Source organism: Maylandia zebra, linkage group LG13 (genome assembly GCF_041146795.1).
Source record: "Maylandia zebra isolate NMK-2024a linkage group LG13, Mzebra_GT3a, whole genome shotgun sequence".
Lineage (NCBI taxonomy): Eukaryota > Metazoa > Chordata > Actinopteri > Cichliformes > Cichlidae > Maylandia > Maylandia zebra.
The window spans coordinates 7640521-7657006 of NC_135179.1; the positions used below are offsets into that span (position 1 = coordinate 7640521).

General features: G+C 39.0%; 1 protein-coding gene across 2 annotated transcripts in view; it reads left to right on the forward strand.

Moving 5' to 3' along the window:
- The window catches only part of cdh11 (cadherin 11, type 2, OB-cadherin (osteoblast)), an 89228-nt gene extending 73769 nt beyond the window's left edge, over positions 1–15459 (forward strand). For both annotated transcript variants that reach the window (XM_004553504.3, XM_076891464.1), the window contains 8 exons: positions 4511–4624; positions 4741–4880; positions 5312–5448; positions 7268–7389; positions 7530–7647; positions 10673–10924; positions 12423–12574; positions 12881–15459. In XM_004553504.3, coding sequence (XP_004553561.1) covers positions 4511–4624; positions 4741–4880; positions 5312–5448; positions 7268–7389; positions 7530–7647; positions 10673–10924; positions 12423–12574; positions 12881–13246 — 1401 coding nt within the window. In that variant the 3' untranslated portion in view covers positions 13247–15459. The remainder of the gene's footprint in view (positions 1–4510; positions 4625–4740; positions 4881–5311; positions 5449–7267; positions 7390–7529; positions 7648–10672; positions 10925–12422; positions 12575–12880) is intronic.
- The last annotated feature ends 1027 nt before the right edge of the window (positions 15460–16486 follow it).

The following is a 16486-nucleotide window of genomic DNA, read 5'->3' on the forward strand; positions in this document are numbered from 1 at the left end:
GATCCGGCCATCAGAAATGCACACAATGCTCTGTCAGACACGCAGAATTTCACTCATTTCTTCTTTTTCTCTCTCTCTTTGACGAACAACACACACACACACACACACAGAAGCATTGTTGTATATGTAGCTTCAGGTCAGGATTATGAGCTGAATCTTCCACTGAGCTGTACTAGTCTGCTTCTCCCTTCTAGGACATCCGGCCTCTGAATCTCTCAGTTAAAAAAAAGAAAAAGCCTTTATGGTCATATTGTTAATGTGTCAGGAAAAATAGTAATGAAATGTACACTCAAATCTCTCTTTGTTCAGAATGGGACAGAAAGACTTTTCTTCCTAAATTCCAAACCAAGTCCAAGTTTAGTAAAAGACTTGATATTGAAATATGTAATTATATGCTTGGATGATTTACGATGCCATTTGTGGTAAGTTGCATTCCCTATCCAGACAGCAATGACGTTACTTAAAAGAACAGCCACCCTTAACCCACAGTTCGCTTTTACTGATGCTGTGGGAAAATCTCTGTGTGAATAAATCGATACAAGTCAGTTTCATGTTTTTTTTTTCCTCCCTCACAATCGTCTGTATGAGTGAATCCTTTCCAAGTCAGAACTCTAGGATGGCATTAAGACTGCCAGGGTTAGGAGTACTCTTCCCACTGGTGTCACTAAGACTAAGCATAGAAATGAGTGAGTGATAATTCTGCTCTCCTCTCTTGATAGCTACCATTCGTGTTCCCTGAAGCAAAGCAGTTAACTCACAATTTAGGCATAACCTAATAGTATACAAGTATGGTTATGACTGAAAGCTCTCAGGAGAGCATTATTAGATTTGAAGAGAATCTGAAATACAGACTGGAACAGTCAAAATACTGACACTTTTATCCATGATTCCCCCAAAGAAGTTGTTAGAAACCCCTGGCTGAGCAGACAGATTAGGAAAAAAGCAAGGGATTCCAATCAAAGAAATGAGATCAACTGATTACACTAAAGTGGTGCACTATGTTTGCGTGGGTGCAGTTGTGTGTGGACATGTGTTTGGCTTTATCCAACAGCAAGCGCAAAGAACCCTCTCTGCTTGTGAAATGCTAAAAGCGATGGTAAACATCTTACTCAACACAGCTGAAAGTATAGACAAGTGACCTCATTGTAACAGCAGTGTTAGACACATATGCAGATGTGCATACATGTGTGCAAGAACAGAAAAAGACACAGACATTCCGAATTTAATCTTTGTGACACAAAAATTAGACTCATTTAAATACATGAACTTGTTTAAACAATGACTGAATTTAAATAAGTTGAAACATTTGAAGGCTTTGCTCATATTTCCATCCATCACTTATCCAAAATAGGTCTACAGTACCTGCGTGCTAGGCACAATGTCTTTCTACCCAGCAACACTTTTTAGTTACTCCAATGAGATAAGATATATAATCTCTGCTCTGTCATTGCATTTGACAGACAGATCCTCCCTTTGCTCATCATGCCGAAACACCAGGATAGCAAACAACAAAAATGCTCAGCTTGAGAGTTCACAATGGGACTTCGCTAACCAGTGGGTGATGTCATGGTGACCGTCTTTTATCTACAATCTGTGGTTAAAATGTCCAAGTAAACTAAAAGCAGATTTTAAAGCCTGGTGCTAAAATAATGTTGGCCTCCATGGATACTTTTCCCCTTTATAACAACCGCACAGACACATATGGTTTTAACTGTGAAACTTTGATTGACAGGTGTGAAGACATAGGTAGCTATCATCAATGGCTGTCAAGGTCTTGTCAATGCTAATGCCAGTAACTGCCGTATTTGTATAATTTGTGGAATTATCCCACGAATAACAAGGTGCAGACCATGTAACCAGTTTATGTTTATGTTTTGGTGAGTGAAAGTCTTGTACTTTATTTTGTTACTTAGCACGAATTAGTGGTTGCATGTGTCTGTGAGTTCGACCCACACAGTTTATGAAGCTAGCTTAGCACCCAACCCTGTGATCAAAATTTGGTCACTTCTGGTTCCAACAGCCAATGCAATGGCAGCCAGACTGCTAATGTTGAGACTTTAACATTAGCAGTCTGGAGTCACTGTAGCTGTGCCAATCTCTTATATACAGTTTATGGCCTTGAGCTAATCACAGTTCCATGCCCATTTAAATGCTGTTTGTGTGCAAGGCCACTGACTGACATGAGCATCCTTTGTCACAGTTCCTTGTGTCTCTTGGAATAACAGCTTAATAGCCTGATGGTGATTTAAACTGAGCATTAGGACAAATGAGAGGTGCTCTCACCTTGCTAGCCTCACTTACACTCCTCTCAATCTGATGATGGCATCTCAGCTCAGGGTTTGTGTAGTAATTTTGTGTACGTGCACGTGCACATTTGAGATTATTGGGTCTTGATGCCTCTCGGGGGAAATCAATGCCTTTTGCCCCCCGAAGGCAGTGCCACGCAAAATTAAAGGCACTCATTTGCACACACAAGAGCACGCATGCAGACTCACACGTCAAGAGTAGCCTTCGCTAATCTCTATTCTCTCACTTTCTTCACAGACACACACACACACACACACACACAGGGATGAGCTTTAATCAGCTATTCTCTTTCAACTGTGTCCTGACGAAACCAGTCCACAGAATATTAAGAAGCTGTGTGTTTGCTTGTGTTTTCAAGAAGGCAATAGGAAGGGGGGACAGTATAGTGAAAATTATTATTATTATTATCATCTCACACTGATTACAAAAGTAGGGAGAGAATGAAAATACTGGATGTGGGGTAAAAAAAAAGAGAGTGCACAAACGAGACTGTGAGAGTGTGACGCAAAAGGGAAAATGAAAGAACTGGGTCACATCTATTCTACTACTATTGTACCTATCATCACACTAAACACCTTCACTGACAACAGCAGTGGAATAGTACTGCAACTGAATGAGTGTGGAAGAATCCACTGAGAGAAGGTATTATCTACCTGCCTCCATGTTGGATCACAGACCGCACTTTGGATTTTATCCCTTCAGTGCGATATTAGATTCGGCAATGTACCCGTGATAAGTTGGACTGCCTGCCTTCAACACACAGCAAAGGATAATCATTTCGATCAGCAGCTTAAATCCGTAATATTTACTTTCGGTAGACTTGTTTAGCATCCAGTTTGTCAACCTCATAAATCTCTAGTAGCTTCTCTCTGCTTTTAACGGTTCACACTGTGCTTATGAGCCCTCTCTCCCACTGGGATTTCATTAAGTGTTGGTAGCCTGAAAATGAAAAGATCAAGCTTGCTCCTGGGACTTTGCCAGTTTAACGTCCCCATACCAGCTGGAAAAATAGTAGTGAGGGAAAGTGGTTATTATCTGGGTTTATAATATAGCAATGATACCCAGAAGAGTGTTACTACTATGATTATGGCTACGACGGGGCTGCAGATGAAGTCACAGTCAAGTGCTGTTGGCAACACACGAATCCTCGTAATAATAGCAGCGAAAACCTCTTGGGTATCACAGCTTTTATACAATGCTTGCCAACACATTTGTTGACTCCAAAGTTTCCCCTGCAGTAGCATATAGCCTGTACATCAGAAAAGGAGTCAGTAGGATGGAGAGGAAAATTCATTAGATGCATACCATGAGGCTGACTGTTTGGATGAGGGTCATGGCTTTATAATTGATGTGCTAATTATTTAATGACTGAATGGAAATGTGATGAGAGGAAAATGTACGCTTTTGACATTGAGCATAATACCTCAAAGCACACACTCAAATCAATTCAAAATCGAAGCTATTAAAAGTGAGTGGGTTTTCTACCAGTACTCAGTAAGTGAGCTGAAGCTGAGTTCAATAAGAGCGTATTAAATCTAAGGGTTTTACATCGGCTTGCCAGTGGTATTGTAAATCAATGACAGTGACTTTAAATGGTAAAGTAAGGCTTAATTTACCTCTCTCTATCTGAAGGATGGATATTTAGATGATATTATTATAGATAAAATAATCTAACTGTCACCTGCCTGCTGTTCTTTTGGTCTTAGATTGAAGCTTCATCTCCTGCTTTCCATTCCCTTTATCATGTGGTGTCCCAAAATCCCAAACCTAATCCCAGCTCATTAAAGGCAGACAGGTATTGTTTTCATCTGGCGATAAAAAAAAAAAAAAAAGCCAGGAAAGAAACAACCCAATGATTCATTCTGGTCCCAAAATAATCATATCATATGCTATATCATGGATAACAAACCATCTGGAAATTAAAGTTGGTATTTGGATTACTTTTACTTTTGTTGGTCCGTGATAGTTGTAGTACTGCAACTAACGTGTCTGCTGTTATTCGTGCAGCAACAGCTCCCCCTATCACAAGGCCTTAAAAGTGCACAGTGCGCACATACGCTTCACAAAGCAAATGATGTAATGTGTGTTTTCCTGCAGATAAAACTAATTAAAAGACAAAAAAAGAAAAGAAGGTTTCAAGTGTTTACAGTTAAAAACAGGAGGGGGCTGTTTTAATAGCTTCTATTTCCTTTCCTTTTCTCAGATGGTGGACTTTGAGACAAAAAGGTCATACACTCTGAAGGTGGAAGGATCCAACCCTCACATTGACCCCCAGTTCCTTGCCTGGGGCCCTTACAAAGATGAAGCCACAATAAAGGTACAGATAAAAACAACAAATATATGACACGAGTTTGAGACTTAAAAAAAAAAAAAAGACAAATATCAGAGAAACTCCCTTACAGGTTGTTGCTTATTGTGTGTTTATGCTCGTAGATATCAGTGGAGGATGCAGATGAGCCTCCTGTCTTTATAGCTTCAAGTTACACTTTTGAGGTCGAGGAGAATGCCCCTCCAGGCACTCCGGTGGGGCGAGTTCATGCTAAGGACACTGATGTTGCCAACAATCCTGTCAGGTAACAGAGATGTTCACGCTATAAAAACACACAAACACGTTAATTAAGACAGGCTTGTGGCAGTGAAAGAAACTGCCTTTTCACTGTGGAACATCACAAAAATAAAACAAAAACTTTCAGCCTTCATTCAGCCACACTGAGCAAACAATATGACTCACATCAGCCTAACATGATGTTAGGCTGTAGAATATTTTATTTAATATTATCTATTAAAGATGTTTTCAACAGAGCAAGGATGCAAAATAAGACAAAGGCATAACAAGACTCATTTTGTAAAAATGGATTTAGACTATTAGACTCTCAAAATAGTACAAAACGAAAACACTGCATGCTATATGTATTTCGTATTGTAGTATATATGTATTTTGTTTTTAATCTATTAGTTCGTATGTGTAATGCCGATAACTCATGAGTCCTAACTTTCTGTATAGGTACATGATCCCTCGGTACACAGATGTAGAGCAGTTCTTCAGTATAAACGCAGAAGATGGCATGATAACCACAACAAAACCACTGGACAGAGAAACACAGCCCTGGCATAATATATCTGTGTCAGCTACAGAGATTGGTATGTATGCACTCTGAAATACAAGACAACTGGGACTGATTCTGATGTGTGGTAAATGAGTCCCTATAGATCTGTTAAATATGGCCTACACAGACACACTTCTATTTATCATTATATGCATAGCAAAAGTTAATATATATACAGTTTGGACTCATAGACCCTTATGATACAATTGAATGTGAAGTGAAACAACACCTAAGTGCAAATTTTATTTTATTTTCAGCCATTCTGGGAGTTAATGAGCTTCTCCCTGTGTTTGAACTTAGCCTTTGTGTCATTTCTGCTACTGAAACCACACACGCTGATGTAGTATGAGAAGAAAAAGTCAAACAAGAACAAACAGATGGAAAATTCCCAGATAGCCACCAGGCTGTACATTTGCTGGCATCCGAAGCCCGGGCTGTCGTCCTGTGGTGCTGGATACACTCCATGACATCTTATGTACAGACTTTAAGTGGATTCAAGCTGCGGGCTGTAATTTTTTTCTCCTCTTGGTGGGACTAAAGTTAACCCTTTTGCTATGTTTGTCAGCAGCAAAAAGCCTAAATCTTGATGAACTAATTACATGTCTGGAATCAGAGGGGGTGAACTGACTTCACGCTTTACAGCTGAGACTTAGTGGTATCATTCTGATAAGTGTACCCATCTATAACTCAGTGGAATGTGTCTAATGTTAGTGTATGCAACTAGCCAGAAATGAAAACTAAGATCTGCTACACTGAGCTGGCTTTTGATAAATGTTAATTGTATAAGGGGGCAAAGAACAAGTAGAGAAAAAAGGCAACAACAAGACTTTAACTATTATTATTATACCTAAACTGTTTTCCTTAATTTTAATTGTTTTTTTTAAATGAGCTTATTTTTTAGTTTACTTTACATGAAAATTAGAATTTTGGTGAAAACTCCACAGAAATGAAAAGAGAAGTAAATACAGTTAAAGCACCGCTATAACTTTTAATTATGAGCTCCACCCTAACAGTCTACTGTAGTGCATACGTGGGGAAGAAACAGGGGAGATGCCAGTCAACCCACAGGCCCTCTGGAGCTTTCCCTCCCTGGCTTTATCCCCAACAACCCTCCCTCAAGCCACAGAGGCCCCACCCTGGTATTCTGTGGTTGGGGCTCAAACTAGCAGAGTGCTGCGTGGTTTCCCTGTGGTGTGCTAGACGCCAGACGGACAGATGGAAACGGACTTGCCGCCCACAATGCTAGGACCATTGCAGGCTATGCTAACCACATACAGACCCTGGGAAGCTAAATAAATGCCTAGTAATGACAGGGTAGTGGAAAATCACACTGACTAAAATTGCAAATATGCAAGGCAGTACAGCACTGAAATGGATGGGTTTTCTTTTTTAAAGATGAAAAGCAAGAAAAGTGCACTCCATCTTTCTGAGTTAATATTATGGATGTTGTATTTTTTGTGTCTGTTTTGGCTGTTTAGACATCATTCTGTCTGCATCACATTTTTTTTTCTTCATTTAATATTCAGCAGGCATAACTTGACATTTCTGGGAGCTGCAACTAAATGAGTGCCATTCTGTTTGAGTGTATTTTTTTTTGATGTCTCAGAAACTCGTCTATAATTTTTGCAAATCAAAATAATAAATAGCTGGCTGAGTGGCTGACTGATTGACAGGCAATTTAGATGAAAAATATTCACAGTCTTTCCATTCACTCGATGCACAGACACAGACAATCACAAATAATTCACATAAAAATGACATTGTGGCTTTAATAACTTTAACACTGCTTTGAATTTTTATATGGAGCAAAATACTGATGATTTTGCACTGCACTGTGTGTACTATACATGCAGGGGGCCATCACCAAGACACCAAAGTGCGGGTTAACATCAAAGTGAAAGATGTTAATGACAACCCTCCAGAGTTCGCGACCAACAATGAGGTCCTCATGTGTGAAACTGTCGCACCGGGAAAGGTGAGGCTTTCTGTGTGAGATGATAAATTTTTTTTAAAATGCACGTGTTTGGTGGGATGATGGTGAAGCTAAATGTATCCAGAAACAGTATTTACATTCATTTGTTTCCTTCCAATTGCATTTTAATTTGTTTGTATTAGGTCATCGAAACATTGAGCGCAGTGGACAAGGATGAGATGGCTTACAGGCAACACTTCACATTCAACCTTGCTCCAGAAGTTGCTCATAACCATAACTTTTCCCTCAAAGACAACAGAGGTAGATGGCCTTTAAAATATTTTCTCCATCCCTTCCAATTCTTCGCTTCCCCCCCCCCCGCTTTTTGATTGTTTCCCCTTCCTCTTTCCATTCTTTTCTTTAGCCAGTCTAACCGTTTCTTCATCTGCTGTCTCCTTCTCGCTCTCTCTCCCCCTTTCACTCAGATTAGATCAAAGCATAACCAGATGGAGGCTTACAGTACCTTGTAGAAATCAGCAGGTGCTCTGAATTTCACACGCACATGAATGCACACATGTCCTGCGGGCTGTATTAATTGCAGTGGGGTCTCTGTCCGTCTGTACATACATCTTCGGGGGCCAGCTGATTGAATTAAGTTTTGTTAGTTCTGGGAGCAAGATGAAAAAAAAGGAAAAGAGAACGAGGTAATCCGGAGAACACTACTATAGATTTAAGCCACATGATACTGAAAAAAAGGTTGTTTCAATAAACTGCAATATGGAAAATACAGGTATTTTAGGTGGATGAGTAAAATTACATTTTAAGAATAAATCACTCCAAAATAATTGGAGAGACTATAGTACATATGTAAAGACCTTTATTTAATCCCATAACAACCTTTATTACATTAAACACTGGAGAAGTTCAAGTGTTTCTTCAGTTCAATTCAATTCATAAAGCACCAAATCACAACAGCAGCCACTGGAGGTGCTTTATAGAAGTAAGGTAAGGTAGGAGACCCTAGAATAATACAGAAAACTCCAACCATCACATGGCCCCCTGTGAGCAAGCACTTGAAGACAATGGGAAGGAAAAACGTATTTTTAACAGGAAGAACAACAGGCAGAACCAGGCTCAGAGAGGAGCAGCCATCTGCTTTGACATGTTGAGGGTCATGGAAGGAAGACAGGTCAAAAAGAAAAACACGCTGTGAAAGAGACTGATAATAACTATTAATTTAATGCAGAGTGGTGTATAAACACATATTTATGAAAAGGGTGAGTGGACAAGAAACACTGAGTGCAACCAAGAGAGAATTCAGGGTCACCTGATCCAGCCTTAACTATATACTTTATCAAAAAGAAAAGTTTTAACACTAATCTTGAAAGTAGAGTCTCCCAAATCCAGACTGCAAGCTGATTCCACAGAAGTGGAACCTGAAATATCAAGGCTCTGCCTTCCATTCTACTTTGAAATATCTCAGGAACCACAAGTAAACCAGAAGTTTATTTTTCATTTGAGGTATCCGTCTCATTTCCTCAGGAAAGGGGCTGTTTCTTCCATCAGCACTGCTCTATGTAGTAGTACATAGAATTCCACTGTAAGGTGGAGGCTCACCGCAGACCTGTAATGTGTAGCCTTTAATCAGCCTCCTCACTGAATAGAGTAGGGGTGGGATGCACAAACGGACCCACTCTGAATGGCTGTGGGAAAGCAGAAAGAGTGGAGAAGAGAGAGGACAGGCGAAATGCACCCCGTGCATTTCTTGCATTCTCAAACTAACCGAGCCCGAGTCCAATCTAAACTCACCTCACAGACCCATACATTTCTTTTCAACTAAATGTTCCTTTTCTGTGATTTTTTCCTGTTCTTCACTCATTTCGCCAGCTGCACAGAGAAATCAAGAGTCGTAGCATGCGTTTTAGTTTTCCTTCCTTTTCACTGCTGAAATTACATATTGACCAGCCCTATTATTTATAGAAGAAGATGTGAAATACTGAAGTACAAAGCAATAACAAGTGGAAATGTGATATGTGTTGAACTAAGATTTATATTATCAGAAGTCTAGGTGTGTTCTTAAAATGAGCAGCTTGAAATGTGTGCGATTTCTATCATTGAAGAACACTGCAAAAGGGTGACCTTTTCAGTACCACACGGTAACAGAAACGCAGACAGACAGAAAAGAGTCCAGAGCCTCTCAGAGGACTGAGAAGCACGCACCTGCACACTGCATCACACATACAACTTTCAGACAGTGGCTGTGTTGGCAGGAGGCAACAAATGACATCAGTAACAGAAAGATGTTTCTATCGGGGAGTGGGGTTTGGAGTAACTTTCATAGCTTTTGGCTAGAAGTTATGAACCTTTTTTTAATCTTCCTTTTCTTTTTCCTGTAATGTACTGGAAGTGACATGTAACATGTTTTTTTGCATGACTCAAAGATTTTATATTGTAAATCTACAGTAAAGCTTACAGTGAGTCACCATTTGACTTCTTTGTAAACTCTCTGGAAATGTTAAGAGATTTCACGGAAGTATAATTCTTAGATTGTCGTTACACCTGATCACACGTAAAGAACAACTGGGAAGCATGAAAAGAGAAAAAAAATGATGAATTTAGGAACAATCTGCATAACCTGTAGGTTTTTAGGAAACACAAAGCAAGATGGAAAAATAAAGGTGGATTATTAAAAATGACATGCAGTGATAAAAAAAAAAATAGAACAGAGCTTGAAAAAAATTGCTGTCTGTCCTAAATTTTGTAGGTTTTAGGGTTAAATTCATACTAAATTTAACCTCCAAGAGGAGATCTGTCTGCATTTTATACCTTATTATTATACATCAGTAGTTTGTACATTTTTAACCTGTATGGCTTTGTTATGTATTTTAATATACAAGTTAGACACTGTTTTTCCTGCGATATAGCCTCTGAAATGCCTCATATTGTGTAATCCTCTGTTGGTAATAAAATATAAATGCGAAAGAATGGCATGGGAGGGATGGAAAAAAGGCAGACAAAAGAGGGTACAAAGGCAGAGCCAGCAAGTTGGTGTCGTAACAGCAATAACTGGTCTTTGATTACTTTTGAACTGATGAATGGACCCACTATTAAATATAAATCTAATGTCATCAAAGTCACACCTCATTGGCTGCTGTGTTAGGGCAGCAATAGTTGTGTGTGTGGACAATGCTAAAGAAGAAAAATGTGTGCAAAGGTGGATTATGTGAGTTTTTGCACATAAAAGCCAAAACATTCAGCAGCATGTGTTTTTTATAGTCCTTTGGAAGTTGAACAACCTTCCATCATTTCATCACATTCACCACCTTATTTCTCTCTCCATCTACAGACAGCACAGCCAGTATTTATGTGCTCCGTAAAGGATTCAGTCGTCTCACCCAGGATGTTTACTACCTTCCCATCGAGATAAACGACAACGGTATTCCCGCTATGAGCAGCACCAACACCCTGACCATCAGAGTCTGCTCCTGTGACAGCAAAGACACAATTCTGTCTTGTAATGTGGAGCCCTACGTCCTTCCTGCTGGTCTTAGCACTGGAGCCCTGATAGCTATACTGGCTTGTATTGTCATTCTGCTTGGTAAGGAACAAAATTCTTAATTCTTGAGGGGGGATTACTAAAATATATGACATTTATTCATTCCTGGATCAAATTTTAGGGAGGCCACTCTAAAATTGCATAGGGTGTGTTTATAGACTGAGCCATTTAACTGCAAACCTTTCTAGTAATACCAAAAAGGTTGACATTTACTTTACACTGAGGTGAAACATCAGCAATTGACTCAGGCCGCCTCCTATTTTTGACTCCTCATTCAAACTGTGCTGCATCGTTTGATCTTCTTAAGAGTAGAGGTCAAGGAATCACTTATGTATAAGCACTTACAGAATCACTCTCATACCCCATCCATGCATAATCACTTAGTGTGGGTTCGCACATTGTACTTGGAAATGTTGCAATAGCAGGGCTTGACATTTACTTTCATCTCCAAGGACCACAGGTGCCCCACACTGAAAAATTTGGGAGTACATGAAGAACTTTAGTAGTGCAGTAAAAAATAAAAATGTATCCATTAAAGTAAGATCAATTATTCACAGCCAAATTATTAAATTAATTTGAACTGTTTTTAATATGTAACTATTTATATAAAAAGAAACGGTACAAAAAATATTAACATTTGACTTTTAATGTTTTTTAGCCTTTTCCAGAGGTTTCTGGAGAGTTTAGGAGGCAAAGCCACAGGGATGCGTTTGTAGGGTTTTTTCATAGTCAGGGTGTACCTATTAGGTGGATGGAAGAGCTTGAAAGTACCACTTTTGTCAGTGTTTAAGCCTGCTGAAAAGGTAGTTTGGTAAAGGCTTTTTTTTAGCCGCTAAGGTTTTGATTGTGCTTACAAGTAACAAGCGCAGCTGTCAACTAAAAAAAAAAAAAAAGAAAAAAAAAACAGTATCTTTCACTTCAATTGGTCTCCATTGCTGCCTCTTTGCTGCCTACTGTATGTGTCAGACAGAAAAGCTGCAGCTCAATCATAAGAGAGCAGCGATAGTCGCTGTTGTATTGTTATCCTTTATGCACAGGAAATATATATATATATATATATATATATACATATATATATACATACACACACTGTCTGCTTGGGTTGAAATTTTTTTTATTACAACACACATGCACACAAGACAGTTCTTTAGAGTACACACACACACACACACACACACACAGAAACACATCTATTTTTAGCCTTATATCTCATCATAAATATGCTTTCAAAACAGAAAATCTTTCACAAGCCATTAGCTGATTCTTCAACCTTAATTTACACTGCATTTTACACAGAGTACAACACATTTGAAAACCTTTGACGAGTTTGACATGTTGATGACAATTTAGAATTAAAATGGCATGCGTGTATAACATAATACAATAATGATATGAATTAAAATGTCCAAGGTGCAACCTCCCACAGTGCACACTAATTATCCACGATTAACTTGTCTACTACCTGTAATCATGAAGGTTTTTGTAAAATGTTTTTTAAATGGAAATATAAACCCTTGCATTTTTGTTTTCTATTTGGCAGCAATAGTAGTGTTGTTTGTTGCACTGAGGCGTCAGAAGAAAGAGCCACTGATAGTTTTCGAGGAGGAAGACATCCGGGAGAATATTATCACTTATGATGACGAGGGAGGCGGTGAGGAGGACACAGAGGCTTTCGACATTGCCACACTGCAGGTAAGGGTGAGAGGACGAGTGGCAATAACCATCTTGGTATTAAAGATAAAAGTCTATGGGGAAAAGAGGAAATTGAGGGTCTGCTGCTTCAGCCTCAGGCAGGTCAAAAGCAATCTGTGACTGTCAGTTTCTGCTTATGCATATAAACATTACACTAAAAACCTACAAGTACTTAAGGTGGAATATTAACCAGATTTATCTGCCAGCAGATAAATACAATTCTTACGTTTGTTCATTCTCTGCAATATACATCTGTAAGCTTATAATTGACGGTAGTGTCCTTTCTCTCTTTCTCTGACTTTTCAGAACCCAGATGGTGCCAACGGTTTCCTGCCAAGAAAGGATATCAAACCAGAACTTCAGTATCCTATCAGGCCCGGCATTGGCCGTCCTGCAGCCAACAGCGTTGATGTGGATGACTTCATCAAGACTCGAATTGCAGAAGCTGACAGTGACCCGACTGCACCTCCTTACGACTCCATTCAGATCTACGGCTATGAAGGCAGAGGATCATTGGCCGGGTCATTGAGTTCCCTCGAGTCTGTCACAACAGAGTCCGACTTGGATTATGACTATCTGCAGAGTTGGGGGCCGAGGTTTAAGAAGCTGGCAGATTTGTACGGGACCAAAGACTGCTCCATTAATGATGCTGATGATGGTGAAGACTCTTAACAGTGGTCTCACTGAGTGGACGCCTCCCCGATTTCTGATTTCTTGATTCCATGAGGATCTGTTAACTGAGGGTTAACACTCCCCAGTTCCCAACTGTTACCAACTACCAACTGATCAGTTCATGCCAATTAGTCAACAAACGTTAACAGCTCCCCCTTCCATGGCAACGCTCCAGTCCTCCAAAATGATTTGTCAATGGACACATTGTGAACACCTGGACATGAAACACTCCCGGTTTTCCCAAATCTTCCTTGTCCTTTCTGTGTCTCTTTCCCTCCTTCTATTTCTACAGACTTGAACATTGCAGGGCTTGGAGATTTGCTATGTCAGCAATTTGTCTGTTTGGGAGTAATTTGATGGAAAAAATGTTACTGTATGGTCAAAATGACTTGCTTTTAGCAAAATGTTTAGTTTATTAGAGGTTCTATATACTTTTGTGGACTGGATTCACATTCTTCTTTTATGGTTGTTGAGGGAAATTTTATTCCCTTGAAAGGTTTCTGCGTGGAGTACATCCCCTTTGTTGATCTCTCAAAGACAAAGAGGAAGGGAGAGAAATAAATTAAAGGAAGAGCTTGTTTGGATTCCAGCAACTGCCTGATGTTATTAAATAGAAATAAAATGTACAGATGTGTTAGTAGGGTCAAAAATCAAATGGAATGATTTTGCCGACGTGTCGTGTGTGCCGAATTCAGCAGGTACTGTCGTTTTGATGGCATGACCGACTCTGGGTTGTTGATACTGTGAAGATGCTGTGAGCATCTTCACAGTATGGTGGCCTTATAATAAATAAACAACAACTCCAGGGGTAAAAACACAACAAGAGTAAGGAGTAAGAGAATGCTATCTTCAGTAGCTACACAAAGACAAAGGAACACACAAGGACTGAAAATGCTACACAGATACAATTTTTCTACTCTCAAAAAGAGACAGACTCAACAAGGATTCAATTTTCAAACTGTGGATGATTCTTTGTTTTCATTCTTCACTGCAGAGAAGACCTGAAAAGAAAAAGCTGCCCTTCTCCATGCCCTCGCCCTGTGTCCCCATTCCTCACAACAACAATCACTCCCCATACCGAGTCTACCAACGAATGATCACTTCCTCATTTGGAGTCCACTGATGATGATCAGTCACAATGAGTACAAACCTGTGAGCTCTAAAAATCGCCTTAAACTTAATAGACACTCTTGCAACGCAGTGCATTCTCTTTTTTTTTCTCCTTTTGTTTCTTTTTGTAACTTGAGACGTATATTCAGAAAGCAAACTATTCTCCATGTTAGGTGTGTACAGAGCAACGTGCTGACGTGATATATCACTTTGATGATCCAACCTGCGCCCCGCACAGTCTTTAGATGGGATGTACTGAGTCTGCCAGCACAGTAAATGTAGATTGGTAAAATGTGCATTGTGTCTTTTTCCAGTACCGTGCACGGCATGTTGGCGGCAACATCTGTTGTATCAACATGTGTTGCTATATAGAGATAACAACACTGGAAAATAACATAAGTATGTTTTCAGAACCACATTTGCTGAGGCTGAAACCAAAACATCCTTTTTAAATGTGTAGGTTCTTGGTCAATCTCTTTTTTTTAATGTTATTATATTATTATGATTATTATTGTTGTTTTCTATTCTTATTGTTATCATTATTATAACTGTTCTTTTACTGGCTGCAGCTACATGGGAAGAAATTTTGGTTTAACTCTTTGCAGCTCAGATTTATTATCTGTACAGTTGCCTAAACGTGGAGAGACTACACGGTATTCTAGTCTCATTTTTAGGCGGCCGTAAGAAATGTACTGCTTAAAGTTAAACAGACTTGGTTTATGCCTGTGTCCATACAACCTCTCATTTCTTTCATTTTTGTTTCTCTTTTCATTGTTTGGCATTTCTTTGTTCTTTCTCCCTGTTCAAGAGGAAAACTAGCAATCTGTGTTTGTTGCAGTGAGAGAACGCCTCGTTTTTATTCTCTGTCAAGTTTTATGGTACCAATTTGTACAATTTTAAAAGTTCTTATTTTAGTATACATGCAGAATATTCCAGTATTACAACAAAAACGTGTTAAGAAGATAAAGATTAAAAAAAAATGTTACAGCATCACACTTATATTTTCTGAACATTGTACTGTTGCTTTACTATGTGCTTCAATCTCCGAAGCAAAAAAAAAAGAAAAAAAAACCTTTGAAATAAATGCTCTTTTTATAAAATGATACTGGACTGTGTTTGGGAGTCAACTTTGTGTTCACTTTGGAAACTGCAGTCCTTTCTTTTTTTTAAAAAAATTAGGAACATGTAGTCTTCTAAATATGTATATATAAAAACAAAATCACATTTTATGTTTGGACCCACTCAGTTTGAGTCAAATGCACAAAACTCATTATTTCTATGCTTAAAAGAAAATAAATGAAGTCATAATTGTAAGCTACTCATCATATTAAAAACATATCTTCAGACCAACTTCAGTTCTATTTCAGTAAAATCCTAATAAAGACATACCTAAAGCTGGCTCAACTTTTGCTACTGACCTACAAACAGATGTAGTTGATACTAAACCACAGAGCTGAAAAACACACTGCCACAAACATAAGTTCTTCTGTTATTTTAACTTTATGACTTGAGAGTAATAACATGGTAACAACTCTCTAACAATGCACTTAAGCACAATGGTGCTTGGAGCCCAACACTTGGACCTCATTCATTATTATCAGGAATTGATTAGTATCACCCATTGGTTACTGAACCCCATCCTAAAACTTAAAGCAGTGCATTCTAGCCTTTGCCAGATTAAGGTCAGATTTACTAAACAGAGCAAATTAGCATGAAGTCCCAAACACACTAATGGGAATGTAAAGTCCTGTCATGGGACCTACTAACAACGCACTAATTTATAAACACAGACATGGCCAGCTCATTTCAAAAACGACCATTGTAGACAGCCGAGAGCACCCCTGATTAGCGGCTCAAAAATGACCTGACCAAGGAACGAGCAATCTGTTTATCAAAACAACATAGTACAAGTATAGATTTTGCATGCATGGCAATACAGATCAATGTGACACCACTGAAGGGAACAGATAAAAGCCAAAGTCTTCAATTGGACAATGAGGGATACTGTCTGTGGCCTTGGACCATGGGGTGCTACTCTCTGTATAACTCTGACAGCTCCATATTTTTCCAAAGAAAGGTAAACATTTAAGGTCTTATCATGACCAGTGTTCAATGTAATGAAGTTACTGC